The sequence below is a fragment of the Phyllostomus hastatus genome, unplaced genomic scaffold, assembly GCF_019186645.2.
Source record: "Phyllostomus hastatus isolate PE091 unplaced genomic scaffold, TTU_PhHast_1.1 phas_scaffold_93, whole genome shotgun sequence".
Classification (NCBI taxonomy): domain Eukaryota; kingdom Metazoa; phylum Chordata; class Mammalia; order Chiroptera; family Phyllostomidae; genus Phyllostomus; species Phyllostomus hastatus.
This window is the reverse complement of record NW_025334042.1, coordinates 45,487,475-45,513,003: the sequence shown is the minus strand read 5'-3', so window position 1 is coordinate 45,513,003 and position 25,529 is coordinate 45,487,475. Positions and strand designations below refer to the sequence as shown.

Genomic DNA, 25,529 nt, shown 5'->3' with positions numbered 1-25,529 from the left:
TAGTAGAAGGCATTTTAGTTTACCCTTAATTTGACCTCTCTTGGTCTTAATTTCCTCTTCTAAACAGTGAGGGACTTGTGCTAGGGTCTCCCAACATCCCTTCTACTCTAAAAATCTCTAATTCTTTGTTTCCTTTACACGAGGTTTTTACATAGGGGTGGAGCCTCAAAACTGATCGTAGTCAAGTAACTCCAGCAGATCTCTGTTATGTTTCTTTGACACAGTGAAATTGAGCAGGTAGCAGCAACGCTGGAGAGGTAAAGGGAAGGATTGTGCCCACCAGCAGAGGCAAAACTGCTCATTTTACCTGGCAAGTGACTGTACCCCAATGCTTGGTGGGTAATATCGTCCTTCCTGAGCAAGAATTCTGGCCCAGAGAGTCAGCTCCAGGCATCCTGGGTAAACCTCTGATGGACGGCCCACGGGGAAGTACATCTGGGCAGGATGGGCAGGCTGGTTATAATGCTTTCATTGAAGGTTAGAAGCAAAAGAGAAATTCAAATCCCACCTCCAAGGTACATCCCTGTCCCTTCCTCTGAGTCTGTGGGAACCTGGAACCAGATAGAACTGCCCCTCCTCTGAAGCCCACCCCACCCTCCACGGTCACCTTTCTTGAACTCCTGTGTGGGAGACACCTGAATGCAGATTCATGGTGCATACCACCGGGTACCACTTAAGGAGCCTGGGATAATTTTCTTATTCTCCCCAACTTTGTAAGTTTTCTTCCCTAAGAATCCTGATTAAAATGCAACCACAGAAGACTGTCCAGCAATTCCAGTATATTTTCAATACTGTATATGGAGGGCTTTCTGGACAGTGATTACTTAGAAGAAGGTAATATAAAAACATACACAATATTAACATTTCCTTGTGTTCTTTGATAAAAGAAATACAAGTCTCTGAAATGTGTGACAGAGGGGACTTCATTTAAAACAGAAGCCCACAGTTACAGCGTTGCAGGAGAGAGAAGAAAATGGAAATGACACAACTCGGTTGGCTCATCACTCAAAGACTGTGTGTATGCTTTATGCTTTTTGAACCTAACAGTAAATAAAAAGTAGGAATGCATTCTCTTTTCTGTGCATGTAACTAATACTGTAAAAGGAGCTCAATAGGAATGCTTCCTCTAAAATGAAAAGTAACTAAAGTTAAAACCATAAAAACTATCATCGGTAAGTGAATGCATTTTACAAAAGAAAACATTTCCCTCAGAAAGTTGATTGAAAAAATATATAAATAGCTTCTGCTTTTATAGTTAAAGCCTTTTAATCTCTAGTGCATAACAATAACTGAAAGAATTCTGAGATATTAAACAAAAGTATTTGGTGGATTTGAGTTAATGGGCCAAGCAAGCTTTTTTTCCTTGGCTTCTCTGTCAAATGAATCATAGATTGAGTCTTTGGTGATAGTTTTGGCCGTGGGAGGGATTTCTGAAATGCCAACATAGTTTTTTTTGGCCATCCTTGAACTGGTTGTTATAGTATAGGCATTGCTTCTGTAACACTTCATCGAGGACATGCAAAAAGTCTCCTTCATTCCTCTCCTAAAACTGGCATTATAAATCGAATACAGAGTAGGTTTAGAGGCTGAAGAACTAAAGGATATCCATGTGATCGCTGTGAACACAAGGGAACTTTTCCTGTAGTCTCGTTCCTGGGGGTGCCACAGCTGAGCTACGTGAAAAGGCAGCCAGGAGAGAAGAAACAATAGGTTTAAAATGAGGAACATCTTGATAGTTTTCACTTTTGTCCTTGGGACAATGTTCATTGTCCTCCTCACAGTTCGGCCATCAGTGCCTATTCTCCAAATATACTTTACGACCTTCTGGTAGAATAAGATTATGAGGACAGATGGAATCACAAAGCCCACCAAGAAATGGATGACAGTATAGACTGTTCCTTCCCAAGAGGAAGGGAGGAAATAGTTACAATGATTGTCCCAGCTGGACCCATAGAAAAAGAACACAGGGGCCACGAAGGCTGCATCAAAGATCCATGATGCTGCAATCATTTTCTTGGCTTTTTCCCTGGACACCTTGAAGCTCAGAGGATAGACAATGGTATAGAACCGGTCGATGCAGATGGAGAGGAGCACGTAGATCTGCACGCCCGGGGTGAGATACTGAAAGTACCGCACGACCTTGCACATGGCGCTGCCCAGTGTCCACCTCCCGGTGGCAAACTGCAGCAGGACAAAAGGTGAGCTGGCCACGCTGATGAGAAGATCAGCACACGCCAGGGAGACCACAAAGTAGTTGGTGGTGGACTGAGTCCTCCTACTCCTGTGGATGACCAAGCAAACCAGGGAATTGCCAAAGACAGACAACAACCACAGGGTCCCAAAGAAAATGCTAGCTGTAGCCACTTCCCCGGGTCTCGGTCCATACTGCAGGTCTGTCCTGTTGCTCATCCAGCCGTGCCCCTCATATAATTCTGTCAGGTCATGGCTTGGCAGAGGTGTGGCTGTTGCAGGGTGGCTGTGGTTTTGGAAGGGCACCAGAAGTGTCGGAGTAACCAAAGGTGGCTTGCTGTTATCCATTCTGTGAGCAAACACCATATTCACTTTTTTTCTCTTAGTTCTGGATAAGAAAAGAAGAATGAAGCCCCCTGTTAAAACGGTGTTATAGAGATCAATTTCCCATCTTATTTGACCCTTAGATTGGTTGTCATTTGTCAATGAGTAGGCCTTGTGCGCTGGCAGGAAAACATGACTATTATCCAGAAAAAACTCTGGCTCTATTTCTCTTTCATTGCAGGAGCTGTTTTAGCAGATCCCTGCACAAGCTCCCTTTGACCTCACCCTCTTGACCCTTAGTCAAATGTGGTAGAACTCACACCAAGCCCCACTCCTAAACGTGTCCTTTTCCCTTCACTCACTGGGGACAGCAGAGAGTTGGGGAGCTCACAGTAAGAGTGTTACCCCCAACTGAACAGCTGTTGAAATTCTGGGCAAGTGAGAAGTTCCTGAATGTTTTAACACTAAAGTGATGAGGCTGCAAGAGAGGAAAACTCAGGCTGAGACAAATACTCAGATGTCAACTATGGAAATAGCTAACAGGAATCTATGAATATGGGCTGGTGGGCTCCTGGAAAGGACCCTCCTGCCCTTATTGCAGAATTTCCATTACAGAAGCATTATGGAAGCACACGGAGTAACCATAAATAACACCTCTGTGTGTGCCAGAAGTAGCTCCTAATGTAATGACATCTGAAAATAGCTTGCTTTTTCCAAAAGATCATATGGCTCATGTACTAAACCTTGCCGCCAGTCGATGACATTTGTTAATGCTACTCTCTAGTTATTGTTTCATAAAATGACATATTGACTGAAGAACATATAAGATGTCTTCTAAAGAATGTAACCAGGTTACTGGAAACCTTATGCATTCAGATGATTAAAAATGACCTAATATAACAGTTACTCGGCCACTTTTTAAGAGCTTATCATTCTTAGATATAAAAGAATATGATAAAGTTTAGCATTTATCTTTTTGTACTAGTCAGTGAGGGAAAAAATTACACTTTTTAACAGGTGAAAAGATTGCTTAATTGTGAACCATTTGATTAAAATTGAGGTTACTTTGATCACAGTGGATTATTAATGTTTAAGTTGGTCTGAATGTATTAAGCAAAAGAGAACGCGATTGAATCCATAATAACCAGGGCAGTTCCATCTGGCCGGCAGCACGGGGCTGGGGTGGGTTCTGGCAACAGGATCTCGAAGGGCCTAGTGCCCCTCACGCTGGGCTCCTGTGACCACCTCACAAAGAAGCATTTCTGAGTTTTAGAAGTGGGATTAAAAAACAGTTCTCAATGACCTGTTTTTCCTTGAAAGGTTTTTGCACTAATTTGTGGTAGGGAGAGGAGTGTTAATATATATTGTCTTCACCAAGAAACCACATTCAACAGAAGTCTGGAGCTCAGAGCAATGTATACAAAATGTCACTTCCGTGATACTTTCAGGCTTTTTTTTTTTGTCCAGGAGGCAGCCCTACTTAATTTCTCAAAGAGAAATGTAAGGTAATCAGACATTTTGCCTACTAAAAGACCTTTAAGCATGGCTGGCCAGTTGACGGTCAGTTGTAAGAATAGCAACCATACTTTCCATATTAAAAAATCAGGACACACAGTTTAAAAACAGAACATAAACTCTAATATTAGTACTGTCCTAGAAAATCTAGAATGCATGACCCTTATTCATATAAAATGGAAATAATCTTTCCACCTTCCTATGTAAAGCATATAAGATGTCAAAAAGAGAAGCAACATGATTTTTAAAAAAATATTTAAAGTTTAAAAATAAAACAGATGAGCAATTTTTTCAGACAGAAAGAACCATTCCAAACTGTCTGGGGATCCTGTGGCCTAAATAAAACCGGAGTCAGCGACAGGGGCCCTTTTCCCACAGTCAGTAATTCACTCACTTGAAAACCTGTGAACTTCCTTTGTTTCTCTCAAGGCCAAATTCTGCTATGAGAGAAGGAACTTGCTCACCCCTGCAATTCAAATTCTGTGAAGCCTTCTTCCATATTCCCTCCAGCGGCTTCATACCAATGAGCGTGTCTGCTGATTTCTCCAGCCCCACTGCTTGGAAACATAGGACCCTGATACTCAGAAATGGGGCAAGGGAACCTGGGATGTGCCTGAGTCTAGGTCTCCCCTGATGATGGCATGACTTTCTGACTTGACCTAAAGTTGCTACAGCTCTCTTTATTGAGTCAATATACCAAGAAACTGTGCTGGGTACTAAAGAGACAAAGATAAGGCCCATGAATGGGTAAATGTATAAATAAACTGTCTGCTATAACTAAATCCTATAATAATTATAATTAACTGCTAAAACCAGATGAGGAGGACCTAAGAGCCAGAGAAAAATAGGGCCCCAATTTTGCTTGGGAGAGGAAGAAGAAAAAGGTTTCACAAAGGAGGTGAGGTCTGAAGTGGAGTCTTTGAGAAGGAATGGGACTCTTTCAGGAAGAAAAACAAGTAATAAAAAAGAAAAGAAAACTCCAAGGGAGAGAGAGAGAAAGAGAAAGAGACCGCATGCTCATGTGGAATGAATTTGGGGGTCCTCTTAATGGTTTGATCTTTTCTGGACCCCTTTCCCCTTTAGAAACAGTTTCCTGCAGACCGTACTTCCTCCAGTATATAGTTTCTACACGCCCTACAATCCAACTGACCTAAAGGTTTCCCATGGCTACAGTGAGAGGCTACATTTTCCACATTCATGGGCTGCCATGTGGTCAGATAGCAGACAGCAGTATTAGCATATCCAGAAGGTTGTGGTATCCTTGTTCACTCAGACTTTGCTAGTCCTTTACCACAGCATTTTCACTTCTTTTGCTTTAGACCCATGGTTCTCTAGCTTGGCAACACACTGGACTTTCCCAAGAGCTTTCCAAAAATATTGATGCCTGGGTCCTGCCCCAGGACTCTGACTGAATTGGTCTGGAGTGCTGCCTGGGCATTGGGACCTTTCAAACTCCCCCAAGTGACCCTACTGTGCAGCCAGGATTAAGAATCACTGCTTAGGAAGTACTCCCATGTTTCTGGTTTCCCCCACACCATGGCTCCTGGAAGGAGGGTGTTATCTCTTCCCATGCTTTAAAGCCTCCACTGAAGTTCTTTACATTAATAATTGCATATTAAATATTTACTCAGTCGAATTCCCAAGGATGGAGAACTGAAATGCAGGAGTCCTACTCTAGGTGGCTCTGCACGGAGTTACAAGCACACAGAGCATCATTGTGTATTCTCCCGAAGCTGACACATTGGTGACCATGGAGACAGGGGAAAACATACAAGCAGGGCCAGTGAAATTAAAGTCACCCAGGTCAACTGCTACACAAAACAGAACTCTTGTTTAAGGGAGAGGGGAGGTAGTTTGGGTGTCCTCAGACAGACTCCTGACCCCACTCTTGGAAAAAAATCATCTGCCATGTTATACCTAAATTCTAATGTCCAAAAGTCAAATTTCAGAAAGGTTTCCCTGCTCCATTAATTTGGAAATAAATACATCTTCAAGGGAGTGTTTTGGAAATATAAGGATTGCTTAATTAGTAACTATTTCCAAGTCATTCATATGCAGTAATTTTAGGAGCAACAGGAAAGACTTCTTTACCCTCTTTCTGCTCAACCTATCTCTTCCCAACCAGTTCTGATGCTGCCATGTGACACGTTCCACTGGATAAAAATATATCTCTATATAGTATCTAAGAGAGGAATAATTAATCTATCGGGCTCTAAGAGGTGTTTTTAAATATATAACTGGAAAAACAGTGGGTAGGTTGACATGGCATAGAACTAGGGACTGGTTGGACCTCTGTAGTGATGGGATCCTGGGAGCCAGAGAGGGGACATGACTATCATTTTATACTGCAAATTTTATTTTGAATGTTTGTCTTCCTCATTATGTTATAAGTTCCTTGAGGACAGAGATTATGTCTTTATTTGCATATTCCTGGAGCATACAGATATTAATAAAGGTTTATTGAACAAAGAAATGGATAGATGTGTTAATAAAAATGATACACTGCTTGAAAATAAGGAGAGCAAATCTTTTTAAAGCCACGCCAGGACATTGTTAGACAGGATTCTCCAAGAACGAATTCTCTGGGAGAATGCATCTGTGCCCGAGTTTGCTATTTACTGTATGACTAGAGTGCAGATGTTGTGAGGTTCCATGGTAACACACAGATTTCTGTCTAGCAGGAAAATAACCCCACAGGTTACAGATTGGTTGCCCTGTAGGACATTATCCAGTTTTGTGACTACCTAGCAATCTTATGCTGACATTCTTCTAAAAAAACAAAAGCACAAAGCCCTATAAATCACCTGTTCCTTCAAATGCTGTTGGAATCAGCCTTATTATCTCATCAATTCCTCCAGTAACAAGTTCATAAATCTTTGACATTGTTCATGCTGTATTTGTGTGAGAATCATGACTTGAATTTTTTGAAGATCACATTTTGATGGGTGGGTGCAGGGATGAATGATTGTGAACTAATGAGAGGGCTGCAATGAGAACCAAGGGGGCCAGGGGGCCAACTGTTCACTGGCAGTGCTGCCTGCGGCTGTTCCTGGCCAAGCTCATCAACTGCTGGTTAGGTTTCGTTCAGACTCAAAATATCCTAATGAATGATTCCCTCCACCCTCTTAAAATTGTAAAAATTTACAGACATTCTCACAATGTAGGAAGACCATTTCTATTTGAGACTTGTTCAAAAATTTAATGTCAAAGTAGAATTTGTATTATATGGAGTTTTTACATGATTTGGTTGGGAAAAAAATATTTTCTGTAGAATGGGAAGCATCTGCTGGACCTACACAGATACATAAGGCTGTTTACTAATGAGCAATATGATCAATTACAATGATGACAGTAGTTATAACATCAATACTTTGTATTTTGTGCTTTCTATGTCAGATATTTTATATGCGTCACCCTTAGAGGTAGGAAATATTACTAGCCTTTTTTACAAGTGAAAAAGGCTGAAGCTCTTCCCAAAGGACATGTGGTTGGAAAGTGGTCACCCTAGGACTGCTTCACTCCAACAACGCCCATGCTCCTCACTGCCACTGGGGCTTCACGCCCAGGGAGACCACGAAGGGCTGGATCTGAATTCAGAAGGAGGAATCAGCTATACATAAGTCTTTCTTGACTCCAACCAAACATAGGAACATAAAATTATTCCCCCACAGACTCTTAACCCACAGATACATCTGTTCAACATACTAGCTCAGAAATATGTGAAATAGTGAACATTTGGGGAAAAAATCACCGCCACCACATATTGGATGGAGGCTTAGCATTAAAAGTGCAGTAGCTATGTTGGTCTGGAAATACAGCCTCTCTTCAGAATAAAAAATATGAGAGTTTTAAAAATTCACTAAGGAAGATGATTAACTGTTGCCTTTAAATGCAGAATGAAAGCATAACTCTATCCTTCAGTCTGAATTGAAGTGAGGAAATAGTTTTATCAATGGTATTATCCCAAGTAGGAAACTGTATGCTTTTTAAAATTTTAATAGTTTTACTATAGAAAATACCATAGTGGTAAGATATTTTCTCTTAAGCATTTCATTGTTATCTAGGCTTGATTTGCATGTATATTAAGATGAGAAACACCTGGAGCACTGGTGAGCTGGCTAGGGCTGGCTTGCATGGGCTCCCTAGAGACAGTTATGCACATTTCTTCCCAACCCCAAGTTCAATGACATCACATTGGTATTGTCAATCAGCCAAGGTACAGATATTCACACCACAGAAACTGACAAACACTACAAATCAGGTTTTCCTTCCTGCAGAGGTGTTAAACATTTCCCAGCCCGCCACTTCCAGGAGTGCAGGGTTTACTGGGTGGGCAGCCTATTCCGGTGCCCTGAACTTACGAACATATCCCTGAATTTATGCTAAACAGTTAAAGAGGCCACATAGGCTCTTTGGAAGCTTTCTGAATGGCTGGGTCTTACCTTCTGGCCCTGAGCTATGGCCCTGGCATGGACACTGAGCTAAGTGCTTTATAGAACTACACAAGGCCCAGGGAGCCACCACATGACTGTGGGGGTACGGGACTGGAAAACCAGAGAGGGTAAGACATGTTCTCACAATGTGCCATCCAGATAAGGTCACCAGATAAAATGTAGGATGCTCAGTTGAATGTGAATTTCAAATAAATAACAATTTTTTTTGCATATATATATCCCATGCAATATCCCACACATGGTGACCTGTATTTCTATGGTATGCAAATAATAACTCAATAAAACTATTTTTTAAGGTAGTTCTGGGACCCTTGCCTCAGTTCCTCACTAGGCTCCAGATAAGTGACAGGTGGTAATACAGGAGTGCGGCTAGGGAGGTGGGCTCAAGGCACAGTGTTCAGCTGGGAAGAGTCCACAGCCCCAGGGATGGTACCAAAACAGCAGATCCACCGGGCCTCAAGGACCCACACCAGATCAGACCATAATTACGTGTCTGCTATAATCAGAGGGGATCCATTGCTAGAAGGACCAATACTCATACTTTGCTCTGTAGAAGAACCCCAGAACCTGGGAGGAGGGAGAGAGGCCCAGCAGTGTTTGCCACTGAGTCTCCCATTAGCCTGGTAGGATGAAGGCTTGCCCCCCTCCTTGTTTCTTGGCAGTTTATCTTTACTTTTTTTAAATTTAGTTGTCCATGACTATTGACATATAATAGCATACCAGTTTCATGTGTATAACATAATGACTAGATGTTTTTTTACCCTACGAAGTGACCCCCCCACCCATAAGCCTAATGCCCACTTGGCACCACACCCAGTCGTTACAGTATTACTGACTATAGGAGCCGTGCCATTATTTAAAGGAAAGAATGTGTGTAGCAGGCAGAATGGCCCCCAAAAGCTGTCCACACCCTTATCCCTGGAACCTGTCAATAAGTTATGTAACATAGCAAAAGTGCAAATATAATTAAGGTTATGGAAATTAAAATGGGAAGATTATCTTGGATTATCCAGATGGGCCCAAACTAATAAATTCTTTTCTCTGGTTGGTAGCAGACAGATGAGTGGAAGAAGTCAGAGGCAGATTCCAAGCGTGAGAAGGAACTGACAGGCTGTGGCTGACTTTCCCATGTAAGGCCCACACTTGAGAACCGGAGAGGCCTGTCGGAGTTATGGGTGGTCCCCAACTGACGGCCATCAAGGAAATGTGCCCTGAATGTTACTACCACAAGGTGCTGCATTCTGCCGACCATCCAAATGAGCTTGGGAGGGCAACCACCCCTGGAGCCTCTACAAAGGAACACAGACCTGCCAACTCCTCGATGTCAGCCTGCAGAACTAGGCAGCGAAACCAGCCAAGCACAACCCGACTTCAGACCTGCAGAACTGTGGCATAATAAACATTATCTTAAGCCACTAACTTTGTGATAGTTTGTTACAGCAGCAATAGAAACTAATCCAATATATTGTTTCTTGTATGCTTAAGTATGAAGACTAAAGTTTCTACCAGCCCCCCTATTTACCACTTTCCACTACCCCACCAGCATCTAGAATATAAAAATCTTTAAAGGCTTAAAGAGTATAGTGCTTTCTACTTCACCTTAAATGTTGAACTGGGGGCCAAGAAACCTGGGTTTATAAGCAATAAAGAGCAAGTCAAGACACCCAGATCCTTTTTTTTTTTTATCAGCAGTGTAAGAACCTTAAGTAAATCAATCTCTCTGATCTCTGTTTCCATGTCTATAATATGAATGAGTTGGTCTGGATGATTTCTAAGGTCATTTAAACTCTAGGAACTAAAGCTGATAGGCAGACATTGGGATGAACAACACACATTCATTTAGCTTATAACCTACCACCTTCACCTAGCCGAGAGCTCACACGGAGAGTATATTTCGATAAAAGACAGGAAGGTTGTTTGGGGCTGCTGGAGGCCAGCACTGTGGGCCTTTGACATCCAAGAAGAGTAGGATGTATCTCCAAAAAGTCCCCAGGACCAAACTTTACCTAGAGGGCAGCCAACCCCTCCTCAATAATTATCCTGAGTGTGCCAATGATCCCTTATTGAAGATTCCTTGCAAGAAGTGGTCTGGTCAAAGACCTGCCACCTGCATTTGCTTTCCTCCTACCCCCCACCTATATTTCCACAGGGAAGAAACACTTACTAGAACCCCGACTGTCCTCTACCAATTCTCCATACCTCTCTCTCTTCCCAGTGTGGGGTCTTTTGAATTCTGAACAAAGCAATCTGGCCAAGGAATTTTTACATCACCATACTCAATTTAACTCATTACAACAAACATTTTTTGAATACCTGCTGTGTGCTCACTGAGTTAAAGTAGAGGCAAACAGTTGTTTTGGAGGTAAATGTTCAGTTTCATTTCCAAGCTCTGGTTTCAGTATCAACATCTCTAGTAGTGAGACTTAAACAGGAAAGAGGCAGGGAGGCAAAGAGCAGACACCCTACACTCAAAGCAAAGAGCTGTAAAAGAAATGTGATTTAAAGCTATTTGAAAAGAAGGCGAAAGATTCATTAAGAACGAAGTATAAGCACTGACTGGGGAGTTACTAAGAACTCTTATTTCTCAGAAGCATTTACATTCATCTCACATCACATTCACATCAACACACTGGGCAAATTTTGATGTCTGCAATCAGGAGTTTCCAAGAAAGCAACCTTCAGGTTCATGAAGCAAAAGTTAGATTTGAATTTGCATTAATGTATATTTTTATGGACAAATTATGCACATATATATCATTGAAACTATGATTAAATGTATATTTGCATATGTTTCACACAGTTAATGCATATATGTTTTTGTGCCATATATTTTTAGACTAGTTAATCTTCTGAGCTTCAGTTTCCTGATCAGAAATTGGGGCTAATAATGCATATCATAAGGCTTCCATCAGGATTAAACATGACAGACACCGGAGCCTAGGAAGGTCTGCTGATTGAAAGGCTCCAGGAGATGAATGCTTTACAAGTTTAGCCAAGGAAAAGTGATCCACAGACAGGGAAATACACTCATGACGGTAACTCCTCTTTGTTTTTTAAACTACCTTCTTGGATGGGCCACCTCTCCTCACATCTCATCTTTTGCTTTGGTCCATAGAGGAGAAACTGCACCCACTCTGGTCCTTCCTCCTCCTTACATACATACCCTAGGAAGGATTTGCTAAGTTTGCTGGCAGGGCAGGACTCATTCGGCAGGGTTTACTAGCAGTGGGCAGGTTACTGTGACCAAAAGGCAGGGCAGAGGCATGACTTTCTTGTATCCTTCACGCATGCCCATTGTCCCTTTTCTGCTTTCCTCCTTCACTCCTAGCCTCCAAGGTGAAAGCTTACCTGGGCAAAGTGCCCCCTCCAGGAAAAGCCTCTCCACTTTTCTCTCTCTTGTCTTCTCTTGTTCAGCAGGTTGCATAGAGGCCCCTTTTAGATTGTGAGGGATGAGTATGAATCCCAGCTAGGCTTCCAGATGGACATCTCTTGTGTACACTAGCCTACCAGCTTATCTGGGAAGTCCTGCCTCAGTGTGGTGGGCATGCAGCACTGGTGCTTCCAGCAGGGCTGTTGCTTTTGCACGGCTCACTCTGCAGGTAACAAACACTGGAGGCAGGTTGAGGGAGTAGAATTAAGGACGCATACCTTATTCACAACCCCACTCTTCCTCTCCTTAGCAACTTAATTAGAGAAATAATAGAAAAAAATACATTTGTGTACATTATCAAGAGGGGTGACTATTTTAACCCTAATTAGTCTGTTAACTTGACTAATCCTGAGTGACCTTTCAAATGCTCGGAGACAATCTTTCGGAGTCAGGTCCTAACTGCAAACGGGTTGGAAAAGACCACCTGGCTCCAGCGCATTCTGACACTGAAGATCCCAGGGATCCCTTGGGAGGAATCCTGTAGTTCTGTGAGCTCTTGGTGCAGTGTTCTGGGCACTGGGGTCCACAGTCCATTAGGACAGGGAGGCCCAGGGAAGAAAGTGACCTTCTTAAGACATTAACTTTCAACTTGAAGTTAACTATTTCAATGTTGGGAAATGGTTCCAGGCAAAACATCAGAGCAAAATGAGGCTGCTAGTGGTGCCTCCATCTGGATGCAAATACAAATATTAGAAGACACAGACACAGACATCAGTGTGGTGGTTTCCAGAGGGAAGGGGCATTGGGGAGCAGTAAAGGGTAAAGGGGGCCAAATGGCTGGTGAGGGAAGATGATCTGATTTTGGGTGGTGGGCACACTATGCAATATACAGACCATGTGTCATAATAATATACACTTGAAACCTATATAATCTTATTAACCGATGTCACCCCAATGAATTTAATTTAAAAAATAAAATAAAATATCAAAAGAACTTCATTCTACATATAAATAAAATGCCAGGGGTACTGGTAGTCCCCAGGAAAGAACTGATGGCTACATCTTGCCATTGTTCCAGGGTCAGTCTGACTAGCATACCTAAGTTTTAGGCATAATTTTTACTGTTGCCAAGTTTTATTCTCCTGCACATTTATCTCCTCACTATCCTCCCTACAAACACATGCAAAACAAAACAGGCATGGGCCCCCAGACTGGCTCCAGCAGAATGCTGTCAGTCTTCATTTGCCCATATACATGAGAGCTTACCATAGACCAGGCCTGGTGCTAAGCGCTAGCAATCTGAAGATGGGAGGACACCAGCAGCTCCCTTCAGATGACAGTATTAGTGTGAAAGTGTTACTTGTCTCGGGGAAATGTGGACTTCAGGAGGGATGAAAGCCTTCATCTGAAGGACTAACTAAAGTTCAATACTGCAAGGGGCACAGTTACTCTTCAAAGTGTTCTTCAATGAAACCCTGAAAGGAAGCAGCTCGTTTTGTGAAGAATTTCACAAATTTTAGCTTCTTATCCCTAATCTTCCTCTTTGTATCTTTAACCTAGTAAATTCTTAGTTTTCCCAAGGCATATAAGAATGAGATCAGCCACCTTGTATTGTCTAGGGCCAGGAGGGAAACCACACAGACCAAAGGAAGAAAATCCTTATGCCTCAGAAATTCCCAGAAGTTAAAAAAAAACTTTCCTCTTTCTCCCTTAAAAATCTAAAATAATTTGCAAAGAGATCTATTCCCTTGTTTTAAAGTATGATAATATTATTTTAAAGCACCAAATCTAGTCAGTTTGATATCATAGTTTATATTAAAAATTTTAGAAGTTTTTAATCTATTTTATTTTGAAAACCAGGTAAGTGCTTATAAAGAGAACATGCTTAGACTGGTCTTATTACTAGGCTCTAATGCTGGAAGGATTTCTAGGTTCAATTAAAAAAAAACAACCAACCATGATGTAATTCTAGATTTCTTTTTTTCCTTTAGACATCATTTGGTCACCATAGAAACACAGTGTTTTACAACTAGATATCTATACAGCCCAAGGGGAAGAGAACAGGCAATCACTTCCTGGGTTATTTGAGGGTACAGAATGTGACTATTGGGATAATTCAAGATTAAATATAGATGTCTGTCGCTGGGGTTCTGTTTTAGCCAGGCAAGCTGACTCAATCTTCTAGTAACATCAGCTGATCAAAATTTGTAACCAAATCAACTGCTGACATCATTTAAAATAACACAAGCAGAGAAGCAGTATAGTTCAGTGTTTAAGATCATGAGCACTGGGGTCAAGTTCCTTGGGTTCAAATCCTGTTTCTAGTATTTACTATCTGTGTGACCTTGGGAGGGTTCCCTAACCTCTCCGTGCCTTAGTTTCTTCATCACCAAAATGTGGGCACTAATTACACCTCCTTCAGAGGGTTATTATAAGGATTAAATGACTGATTATTTGTGCTTACACTGATGCTTTACATACAGGGTCTGGCACAGATAACACCCCTTTTTTATCACAAAATCTTTTATGTCAAAATCATAAGCATGTAATTCTATAACATACCAATATCACACTCAAGCACACCACAAGACATTTTAGGTGAAATGTTCAAATTAAAACTACAAATTATTACGCCCATATTATTACCCTACCAACCACACTCAAGCAGGCCTTACTTCTGCCAGACCCTGTAGAGCAAGAACTTTGTAAGTGTTGTAACATAAAGACAAAAAATATAAATTTGCTAGCTTCCTTCTCTCTGCTGGGTAGAAAGGGTCAAAGATCCTGAGATTTGAGGACATGGCAGATTATTTTAGTCTGTAACTTTGGAAGAGTCCTTTGAGAACTTGCTGGGGGCCCTCTTGGGAGCGATTCTATAAGGTCTGAAATTTAGCATCAGTCTACTGCCCCAAACCAGCGCTGGAAACAGTCCCAAGCACTCCTGGTAGCAGGAACATCCGAAGGAAGATGATTGCACAGCACAAAGACACAGCACGCCTGCCCACTCAGGCTCCCTAAGCCACTGCCAATAACCTTTGCGAACAGGAGCACAGAATAAGCAGCTGGAAAGGGATGAAACAGGATTTTATGGAAGTGGCAATGAATTCTAGTTGGTTTCAGTAATATTTTTTCCTCTTTCCAGGATTCAAAGAAAAAAATAATTTTCATCAATCCTTTGTTTTATTAATTATCACTATACAGAATTTCTATCTAATTTTTCTTCAACAGACACTTACTCTGGCGAATTATTCATTTTGCAGAACTACCTAGGCATCTTTTCTGGACCTATAAGAAATCTAAAGCCCCTAACCAGCAAATACACCAAGACAAAAATCCTCAAACTGCCTGGAAAAAGAGAAGGTATTTTGTCCTCTAAGCCAAATTTCAGCCACAACAGTGCAGGATCACTAGCACATACCTCCATCAGGACTTGATTTTAGAGCCGGTCTCCTTGGGTCTTCTTGGTCAGGAACAGACCTTGCATGGGAGTTTGGAGAATGCCAAAAACCACCAGGAAAGCTTGGGAACACATTCATACCTGTCTTCTGCTTTCCCCCTGGCTCACAGCCTGCTTCCTGGTAGGGAGACAAAATGACGCTGTGCAGGGTAGACTGTTAAACCATCTTCCCACCCCCAGCCCCACTCTCTTGGTGCCCCTCCCTTCTCTTTTCCAAGGCTCTGGAATGTGTCACATGGGAAATGGATCATGTGGCTCAAGGGGAGAATGTGGCCATTTTCTCTCTCCCTTCCCCCACTTTTCCTTTCAGGAGCAAAGCAGCAGAAATCTCCGATCTGATTGGCTCTGACCAAAAATCTCCGTATGAAAAGGGAAGATTCAACTATTGAAACCTCCAGCCTTCTACACTTTATTGTTTTATTTTTCATCTGGCCGATTTACCCTGGGCATTCAGAGTTGCTTCGTAGGGAGAGAAATGACCCTTTGCCCCCAGCCCTTTTCTTTCTTATCATCAGTACACTAACATGGCAAGGTGTTCCCTAACCAGCCTCCGGAGCCCCCTTGGCACATCTGGGACAACGGAGTATTCAGCACCACGGACAGCATTACGCCCACTTCAGTGTTCACTAAAGCCATTTTTCCCCTGGTCCATTTAACTCTCAGGTAAATAAAAATATTTCCCTGAGGTCTTTTGTCTAAATAGAAATCAGGCCAGCAATATATTTAGGGGCCCAATTTCCTTGTCTATCAATTTATTGTTTGTTACATTATAAGTAGAAACGTAATTTTATGTATCATTAAACCCAAAGGCCATCCCATGTCTACCTCCCTGTCCTCATCCCATCACCCATCCCCACTCTTTAAATATGCTGTATGTTTTGGAGGAATATGCTCTGTGTTTCTGATAATATAATTTACTATATGCCCATACATGTATGTTCAAGGGAAGAACCACGGGAACACACAGGATTTCTAGCGTGTGGGTGTCTGTCTGCATGTGGTAACCCCATCCCCAGGCCTAGGCAGGGTGGAAATAGAGTGGCAGGGAGGCAGCTGGGTAGGAGCTGTTTTGTTCCGGGGTCTATCCTGCTTTGCTGACATCTCGGTTGCCATGGTGCTAGGTAACTGCTGAAGGGGATGATTTCTTTCAGAACCGGTCACCATGGGACCCAGCTGGCTACAGAAAGGCAAAGGGAAAAGGGCTGAATTGCTGAGGAGAACTTTCAATTAGCATTTTCAGAGCTAAATTGACTTAACGGGCCCTTTCCTTACTGAATTGTTGCCGACCCTAAACCTTGAAAGGATTCTGGGAATTAGTATGGACACTGCGAATGGTAACTCCCTCCATCCTCCACGGCTTCTTTCCTTAAAAATCTGTTTAGGTGCAACTGAATGAAAATGCCAGCTTCATAGAACGACCATGGACATCTGTCACCAAAGGGTGGGAGGAACACGAGAAACGGATTTCTGCTCAGCTTGGGACTTCTGACTTTTGTGAAGCCATTTATCAAAGTCCTACAGACTTCACTGAAAAATGCTTTACCTCCACACCTGATAGTGACACTAGGGGCAATTTTTAAATGCTTTACAATTTTACAGGAGAACAGAAAAATATTCTTTCATGTGAGTTGCTAAATTATTTTCAATAAAAATAAATCTGATTAATAAAGTTAATTCCTTGGATAACATTTGGACTACCCCAAATCAGAAATTTAAACCAGGTATCTATTTGTCCCATAAGGTTGGTATATAAATGATTATTTTTAACTCGGAACCCTAACTATGGCAATTTTGAATATTTATGTTTGGGGAAAGAAATTCTCGATTTGCAATGTGCAGAAATGCAAACTATAAGAGAGGAGATAGCACAGAGGAGTTGGAATATGCTCTCAAGAAACTGAAGTTCCTTCCTGGCTCAACATCCACAGCTTCAGACATACTTGCTCCTTTCATTTTAGGAGAAGAGTCAGGTTAATTCTAGTCTTTAACCTAACTAGAAAACATTTCTAGTTTTTCTAACTCACAGAGAAATTCAGCTCTGTTCATTCTAATACTTGCCACTTTCAGAAAATTCACTTATCAGGAAGGCTGATATGTGTTTGAAGAAACTGTCAGAAAACCAGAAGGCTGGTAATTTAGATACCATCTTTCCTCTTAGTCAATAACAACAACAAAGATAAAACAGCTCGTATTTATCAAGTGCCAGGTTATTTAGCACATGCTGTCAATCCTCCTATCAAATAGCAAGACAGGTGCTATTATTGACATACCTGTTTTACAGATAAGTAAACTAAGGCATAGAGAGGATAAGTAATATGCCCCAAACTGCACAGCTAGTTCATGTGAGAGCTAGGATTTGAAACTAATCTTGACTTCAGAATAGGCACACCATACTATACTATTTGGCATCATGAATCATGGACTGGGCTAAAATAACTTGTCAATTTAATGTGATATGATTAATTTCTATGGCCCTTTGACAGAAGAAATAGAAAGATTGCTTTAAATTATTTGAAACAAAAAAGAAGTCTGAATTATTCATTCCTTTTAGAATGATTGCATGTGTACATCATGGATTAATGATAAAATAATTTTACAAGGAATCAGAATATTATTAATAACTGCTATAAAGCATGTTATATAAATACTAATTCTGTTTAAAATATTGTTTCTAATCACAAAACTTATCCCTAGCCATTTGGAAGAAGATAAAGAGACAACTGTCTTCCATCCAAACCCATGAAACCCTACAATACTTGGGTAGCTAGAGAAGTATTTTGATAATGATTTGAGTGGTTTTTATTCCTCTGCCTACTGAATGAATTTGCCTTAGGGATAGGAAGTATGGCTCCACTTAAAACTTACAAAAGGAATGGAAAGAAGGAGTATCCAGCTTCTGAAATTCAAAATAAGAGTGTACATGAAGACAATAAGGCTTCAAACCCAGGCTAATGTTTTGAAAGCCATTCTTGAAATTGCCTTATTTCTGCCTTCCCTTGTCATCAACCAAAGGCTGTTCAGAGTGCATGCAGACTAGTTTAATGGGAACTAATTTCTCGATCCTCACTTTCTACAAGCATGCTTTCCAAAGCTGATCTTTCCCAGAACTGGTACAGTCCAGGTGTTCTGCTGCTTCTTGATTCCCACCTAGTACTTTTTCTTCTGTTCTGCCATAAAATACTGAACCTCTCATCCACCTTTACCTCAAATCCTTCAATAGTGCATTGCCTGGATTTAAGAATCCAAGAAACAAGCAAAGAAACAACTGAAAATATTGGGATGCTATTAAGATATTGGTGAATAGCTCCAGTAATAGGTAACAAATCCTTTAAAATGTCAGGATCTTTGCAATTGGTTTAAACAAAACTAGAAGCAAACCATTGCCCAATTGTTCACTGAAAGATTCATTAAAATCATTTCGTTAGAAGAAAGTTCTCCTTTACAGAAGTATGTCAGGTAATAAATTTGAAATAAAATAATTAAAATGCCATTTTTGCTAACCCCAGTCAAATAACTGATTCAGGCAAAGACTATTCAAACAATCAGATCACAAGTTGTCAGGAACAGGTTGTTTATAGATTATTTACAAACTGCAAGGGGAAATGTGTCCTTTTTCAATGGTGAGCCTGGGGTGGGGTGTTAACCAATTGACAAATTTAACATTGCTAATAGTGGGATAACCTGAAATTGTATGCCTTATATGAAGCAGTGTAACCTTGACAGCAGATCCTCCAGCCCTAGTCTAGTGACTGACTACAGTCCCAGAACTGCCCAGCTAAGCTGCTCCCAAATTCTTGACCCACAGAAATTAGGAGATAACTTTTATTATTGTTTTAAGTCACTAAGTTTTGGGATATTTTGTTATGCAGTAAAAGATAACTAGTACACAGGTGAAACTCTAGAAAAAATAAGAAACCTACTTTTTCTGGGTATATTCCTGTAGTGTGTTAAGTAAGGGTGGTCTGTCTCTGATAGCTCTTGTTATAGGATCTCAGGCAGCTCTCCTATTTTAACATGCTTTTATAACAGCTTGACTAAAGTGACACCACTTGGGGTTTTTCTGTTCCTAATTCTCAGAGTTTCCCCTCCTCACCCCAGTCTCTTATCCTTCCACCCCACTCCACTCCACATTTCTACATAATCTGCTATTCACCTATTTCACAACTTCTAATTATTGACTTCCCCATAGTCTCTAAATCCCTTGCCTCCTCACCCAGGAGACAATGTTTAGCCATTTCACCAATTCACTTGCTAAACAAATTAATGTGTTTCTCAAGAAAAGAAACCTAATTAGAGACAGGTTACCCTATGTGGCAGATTTCCTGGCCATTGCTGCCTCTTTTGGGTCTTGACATGCAATGACTGAAGTGGTTTAAATTTCTGAATTACCTATATTCCCGGAAACCAGAGTTAACCTACCAGAAAGAACCTTGTCCTTAGAAGCTCAAATTCTATACCATCCCTCCTATTCCAAAGGATTTTTCACTAGAAGTCTACAAGAACAGACTTGAACCACACCTTTCTCATCTGCTAGTACCAAAACACCTCTGGGTAGTTACAGCACCTACCTCAACCCTGATTGGCTGGGAAGAGGCTTCATCATCAATGGCCTCCTATACATGCTTTCCCACATGCACCATCCCACTGGAGAAGAACATCCACATGCATACACTTCAATGATGCCTTGATGCTTCTCCCCAACCAATGGAGCACAGCATATTGTAAAGGTTCATCCCACCCCTTTAGGCCTGCTGAGAGACCAAGATTCACCATGTGGTAAAGCAATAAAGACATCATCATCAGTGTTGCCTGTGCTAGATCAAAGCATCAGCTTGAGAGTTTCAAAGCCCTCATTTCTACAGAACATCCTATATATTCCCAGAACCTATGTTAATGAGTTTGTCACTGACCTTTCCCAAATCTGGATACTCACCACATATTATATTGGTCTACCTTCTTTTTTTAAACTTACATTTTATAGACTATGCTTTTATAGAGATCCCAGTTTTCCCCTTTTGCCCGAGCTCCACCCAGCACTCCCCACTCCCTCAGGCTATACTTCTGACCAACCATTGTTCATGTCCATAGGTCTTGGGTATAAATTCTTTGGCTATTCCATTTCCTGTACTGTACTTTATACCCCCATGACTATTCTGTAACTACCTATTGGTACTTCTTAATCCCCTCACTTCCTCACCCACACCCTCATGCCCCCCTCCCATTTGACAACCATCATGAGGCTCTCCGTATCCATGATTCTTTCTCTGTTCTTCTTGCTTGCTTAATCTGTTTCTTAGATTCAATTGTTGATAGATTTATATTCTTTGACATTTTGTTGTTAACAGTTTTCATCTTCTTCTTTACTTAAATAAGCCCCTTAACATTTTATATAATAATGGTCTGGAGATTATGAATCTTTTAGTTTTTTTCTTGTCTGGGAATCTCTTTATCTGCCCTTTGATTCTAAATGATAGCTTTGCTGGGTAAAGCAATCTTGGCTGTATGTCCCTGCTTTCATGACTTTGAATATTTCTTGCCAATCCCTTCTAGCCTGAAAAGTTTCTTTTGAGAAATCAACTGACAGTCTTAGGGGAACTCCCCTGTAAGTAACTAACTTCTTTTCCCTTGATGCTTTTAAGATTCTCTCTTCATCTTTAACCTTTAGCATTTTAATTAAGATGGGACTTGGAGTGGGCCTCTTTGCATCCATCTTGTTTGGGACTCTCTGTGCTTCCTGGACTCGCATGTCTATGTTCTCTACCAAATTAAGGAAGTTTTCTTTCATTATTTTTTCAACTAGACTTCCAATATCTTACTCTTTCTCTTCTCCTTCTGGCACCCCTTCAATGCAAATGTTTGACCTCTTGAAGTTGTCCCAGAGGCTACTTATACTATCCTTATTCTTTTGGATTCATTTATCTTCTTGTTGTTCTAATTGGTTGTTTTTTGCTTCCTTATGTTCCAAATCATTGATTTGATTCTCAGCTTCATCCATTCTACTATTGTTTCCCTGTAAATTGTTCTTTATCTCAATTAGTGTATCCTTCATTTCTGACTGACTGGATCTCTTTCATTCTGTTGAAGTCCTTGCTAAGCTCCTTGAGCATCCTTATAACCAATGTTTTGAACTCTGCATCTGATAGATTGCTTATTCCCACCTTGTTTAGCTCTTTTTCTGGAGTTTTGATCTGTTCTTTTATTTGGGCCATGTTTCTTGGTCTCCTCATTTTGGCAGCCTCCCTGTGTTTGTTTCAATGTATTAAGTAGAGCTGCTTTGACTCCATGTAGTCATAGAGTGGCCTAATGTTGTAGGAGTCCTGTAGGGCTCAGTGGCACAGCCTCCCCTATTACCCAAGCTGGGTACTCGAGGTGTGCCCTTTGTGTGGGTTGAGTATGCTCTCCTCATGTAGTTGGCTTTGGTTGCTATTGGTAGGCCAATGGGAGGGATTTACTCAGGTCAGTCAGCTGCAAGAATTGGCTGTGACTACTTACACCCAACCTCCACCATCTATGGAGGATCAGCTCTGCAGAAACAGGTGGTGGTGCTGACATGGTCTGTAGCTGTAGCTGGTCTGTAGCTGTACCCACTGGGTATACTTGCCCAGGGGTTTCCTGGGTTGTGCAGACCAAGATCAGCCCCAACCTGTGTCTTTCCCAGGGCCACTCTGCCTGAGCTGTAAAGCAATTTGAGATGGCTGCTACTTGTGCTGGGCTTGGTTAGATTTCCAGGTGAAGTCAAGCTGTGAATCTAGGCTGGCTGCTGCTAGTGCTGGGCCTGGACCTCACTGAGGCCAGCTGTTGCTTGTTTGAGAGGATTTAAGGAGTTGTGTAAGCAAGAGCCAAGACCAGCCATTCATATGGAAAAGCAGCTTGGGTGGGCCCGCAAGTTGGGTGGGATAGAGTCTCTGGGTATCTCCAAGATGGGTCAAATAGTATTAGCTAGGTTGATGGAGTCTCGGATAGGGTACCAGCTTGCCAGCTCAGTGGCTCTGTGGGTGGAGGACTCAGAAAAGGGACAGAGACCTTTTCACCTTTATGCCAGACACTTTAGTTTGCTACTGTATGCCACTGGTGCTTTTCAGGCTGCTACCCTAGTGCCAAAGCTCAGAGGGAGTGAGTCTGAATAGGTGAGTCCAGGTGTAGGTTCTTTAAGAGGAACTGCTTGGGGCTCCAGAAGTTTCTTATACCGACTCAATCCCCACTGGGTTTTGAAGACAGAAGTTATGGAGGCTTAACTTCCCAGCACTGGAATCCTGGGCTGGGCAGCCTAGTGTGCGACTGGGACTCTTTACTCCTAAGATATTTCCCTGAATCTTTATCTAGTACACAGTGGGTGTGGGACCAGCTCCTGCCCCTCCTACCAGTCTGGATGGATGTGGTTTCTTTAATTTTACAGTTGTCAGACTCCATTCAACTCAATTTCTGATGGTTTTGAGTGATGGTTGTTCTATATTTTAGTTGCAATTTTTATGTGGTTTTTGTGAAGAGGTGAGCCATGTCTGCCTATTCCACCATCTTGACTGGAAGTTCTCCTATAGTGGTCTATCTTCTAAATATAGCTCACTATGTGCCACTTATCTGCCCATCTCAAGCCGTAGCCTTTGTTCATCCAGAAATTTTTCAAATATACAGCTATCCAGGTCAGATGGTCTCATACCACAGATTTAATTCTTTCCTCCTTTTTCTTAAAGGGAACTCCTAAAACAGTGGTTCTCAACCTTAGTAGCAAAATGAAGAGCTTTAAAAAATACTGATCCTTGGGCTCCACTCCCAGAAATTATTTTTTAATTGGTCTAGGATGAAGCCTAGGCATTAGACTTTTTAAAAGTTCTCCAGGTGATTCTAATATACAGTCAAGGTAGAGAACCTGTCTTAAGCCTCTCTAAACAGAGATGGACCTATGCTACATAGAACATCCAATCTGACGGGTAGATGGCATGCATAAATGCCATCTCATTTGTTGATCCTATACTACATACCAACTTATATGCTACCAACTCATGTTGCCTTTTTAATAGTACCTCATTTTATCCTGTGAGGTAGGCACTGTTATCCTTATTATACAAAGACAGAAACTAAGACTTCAAAGAGGCCACACAGAGTGATTGGCAGATCTAAGAGTCAAACCCCAGGTCTAATTCCCAACTCCACACACTTTCTGTGACACCATATTGAGATGTCATGCCTCTTACAGCTGGATGATCCCACTCCCTAAAACAAGAAACCCAGGCTTCACTCCTAAAGATCTATCCTATTGTATCCATGGATTTTTCCTGCAACATTTTCTCATGAACTCCACACATATAGCCCAGATGCTAGGCTATATTTTAGGCTGTCAAAATGAAGTGAAGTGCTTCATAGAGAACTTCTTGATGGGGGACTATCATGTCTGGGTCTTTAATGAAGTATAATACTTCCATTCTGAATCTGCTAGCTTAAATCCTGTGCTTGTATTGCTTACTTAAAAGCCATTATTTTGCTATCTAGTAAAATTATGTACTCCATCAGCATCCTCTGCCTTGTACTACAGACAGTACACAAAGAATCAAAATATACTGGCTAAGCTGCCTAAGACTGCTGCCAATATCAAGATGGACTCTTCTAGCTAGTGACCTGGGAGGCTAGAGGCTAGAAATACGTACTTTTGAAATGTGCCAGTGGTACATCTAAGTAACTTGGTAGCTAAATTTCAACCATGTCATTCCATAAAATCCACATTTCATTCTGGCTGAGATATGGGGTTTGTGGAAGGTGGTACAGACCAAGGGCCTCATTGGGAGGGAAATGTCAGGTGTTGAGTGGTACCTGTAAGATGTTGCAGAACAAAACCCAATGCTTGTGCAGGTGTCCCATGTGTCCTGAGAGAGAAAGAGGTCAGATTAGTCAGTTCTCTCAAAACAGTTCCCAAATTTCTGACTCTGTAACTGTTCTTCCTAATCTCTACCTCCGAGTTTGCCCAGGACTACAGATTCGAGAATGCTCCTTTGCTCCACACTTACGGATTTCCCAGTTTTCACCTTACACATCATAGATTAAATGTGTGGCATTTCTGCCTTTCTGTTCACAAAGATGCACAGGTTTGCACTGTTCTAAGGAAACTTCCTCTATGACCAACAGTTTTATCTTCTCAGTCTCACTTCTTGGTTGTGCTGTGTAGTTACTGCCTTAGTTTATCTCTCAAAATTTCCCATCTCCTTCCCACTGCATTATCTTAGTTCACACATCCTCTCTTGGCCTCCAGTAAAATAATAAAATCAAATAAAAATTAGAAAATTCTTGACCCCTCACACTTATTCCTTTGTAGCTTCCAGTTATCTTTCCACTCATAAAATTTATTACCCCTATTTTAAACCTTTGATTAGCTCGGCCACGCCCACTCCTTCGCTGCTTGATTGACTGTAACTTCCTGTTCTCATATAGTTCATAGCCGAATATATAAAAAGGGGAAGAACGGACGACCACACAGGCATGTGGAGTCGTGACTGCAAAATCTCGGAGGATGTAGTGTTGTGTACTTACATCCATCGGACCAATGTGACCGACCTTCCTCGAGGGACAAATTTGGTTGGCTGAAACCTAACATAAAGTTTTGAAATTTTTCGCGCTAAAATGACTAGTCCAGCGCAGGCGCAAACGTACTCAGGCCCGGGGGTGGGGAGCGGCTGGGGTGCGGGCGGGGGCGGGGGCGGGGGCGGGGCGCTCCGCTTTTCGCGCAGGCCGGTATCGCGATGTTTGGGGAACCGGGAGGATGGAAATGTTATTTGTGAGACTTGTTTTGTTTGTTAGTTTTGTTTTGTCTTTAAATAGAGTCCGGATGAATTAGTGCCGCAGTCAAATAAACCTCTAGAGTGGCAGCGAGAACAAAAGAGGCTGGTGTAACTGGCCAACCCGCTAGCGGGAGTCCTTGGGGTGGAGGAATTCTTCGAAGGGCTTCTCTGCGAGCCCCCCCGGGCCTCATAAGTTCTTCGGGGACAAAAGCCAGAACTAAATTAAAAAAGAAAGGAGGAAAGAAAGAAAAAAAGAAAAACCTAACTAGGTTGTCACCTTAGGGCGCAAAGTTTCGTTTTTGCACTTTTCACTACAGAAAAATCCCGTGAGCTACGAGCCAAGTTAACCTCCATCTGCCAGTGCGCCTGCGCGGGAGTTTGTTTACTAACTCCGGAGACTTGTCGGGCGCTCAGAGCCCCAGCGGTTGCGGTCTTGACGTGTAACTCGTAAT

At 41.7% G+C, this 25,529-nt stretch overlaps 1 protein-coding gene across 1 annotated transcript in view; it reads right to left on the bottom strand.

Moving 5' to 3' along the window:
- Positions 1-1,266: 1,266 nt before the first annotated feature.
- The window catches only part of GPR19 (G protein-coupled receptor 19), a 31,682-nt gene continuing 7,419 nt past the window's right edge, over positions 1,267-25,529 (bottom strand). The window contains exons 2-3 of the mRNA XM_045829767.1: positions 15,272-15,428; positions 1,267-2,578 (exon numbers count right to left, since the gene is read on the bottom strand). Of these exons, the coding sequence (XP_045685723.1) occupies positions 1,309-2,556 (1,248 nt within the window). The 5' untranslated portion in view covers positions 2,557-2,578; positions 15,272-15,428 and the 3' untranslated portion in view covers positions 1,267-1,308. The remainder of the gene's footprint in view (positions 2,579-15,271; positions 15,429-25,529) is intronic.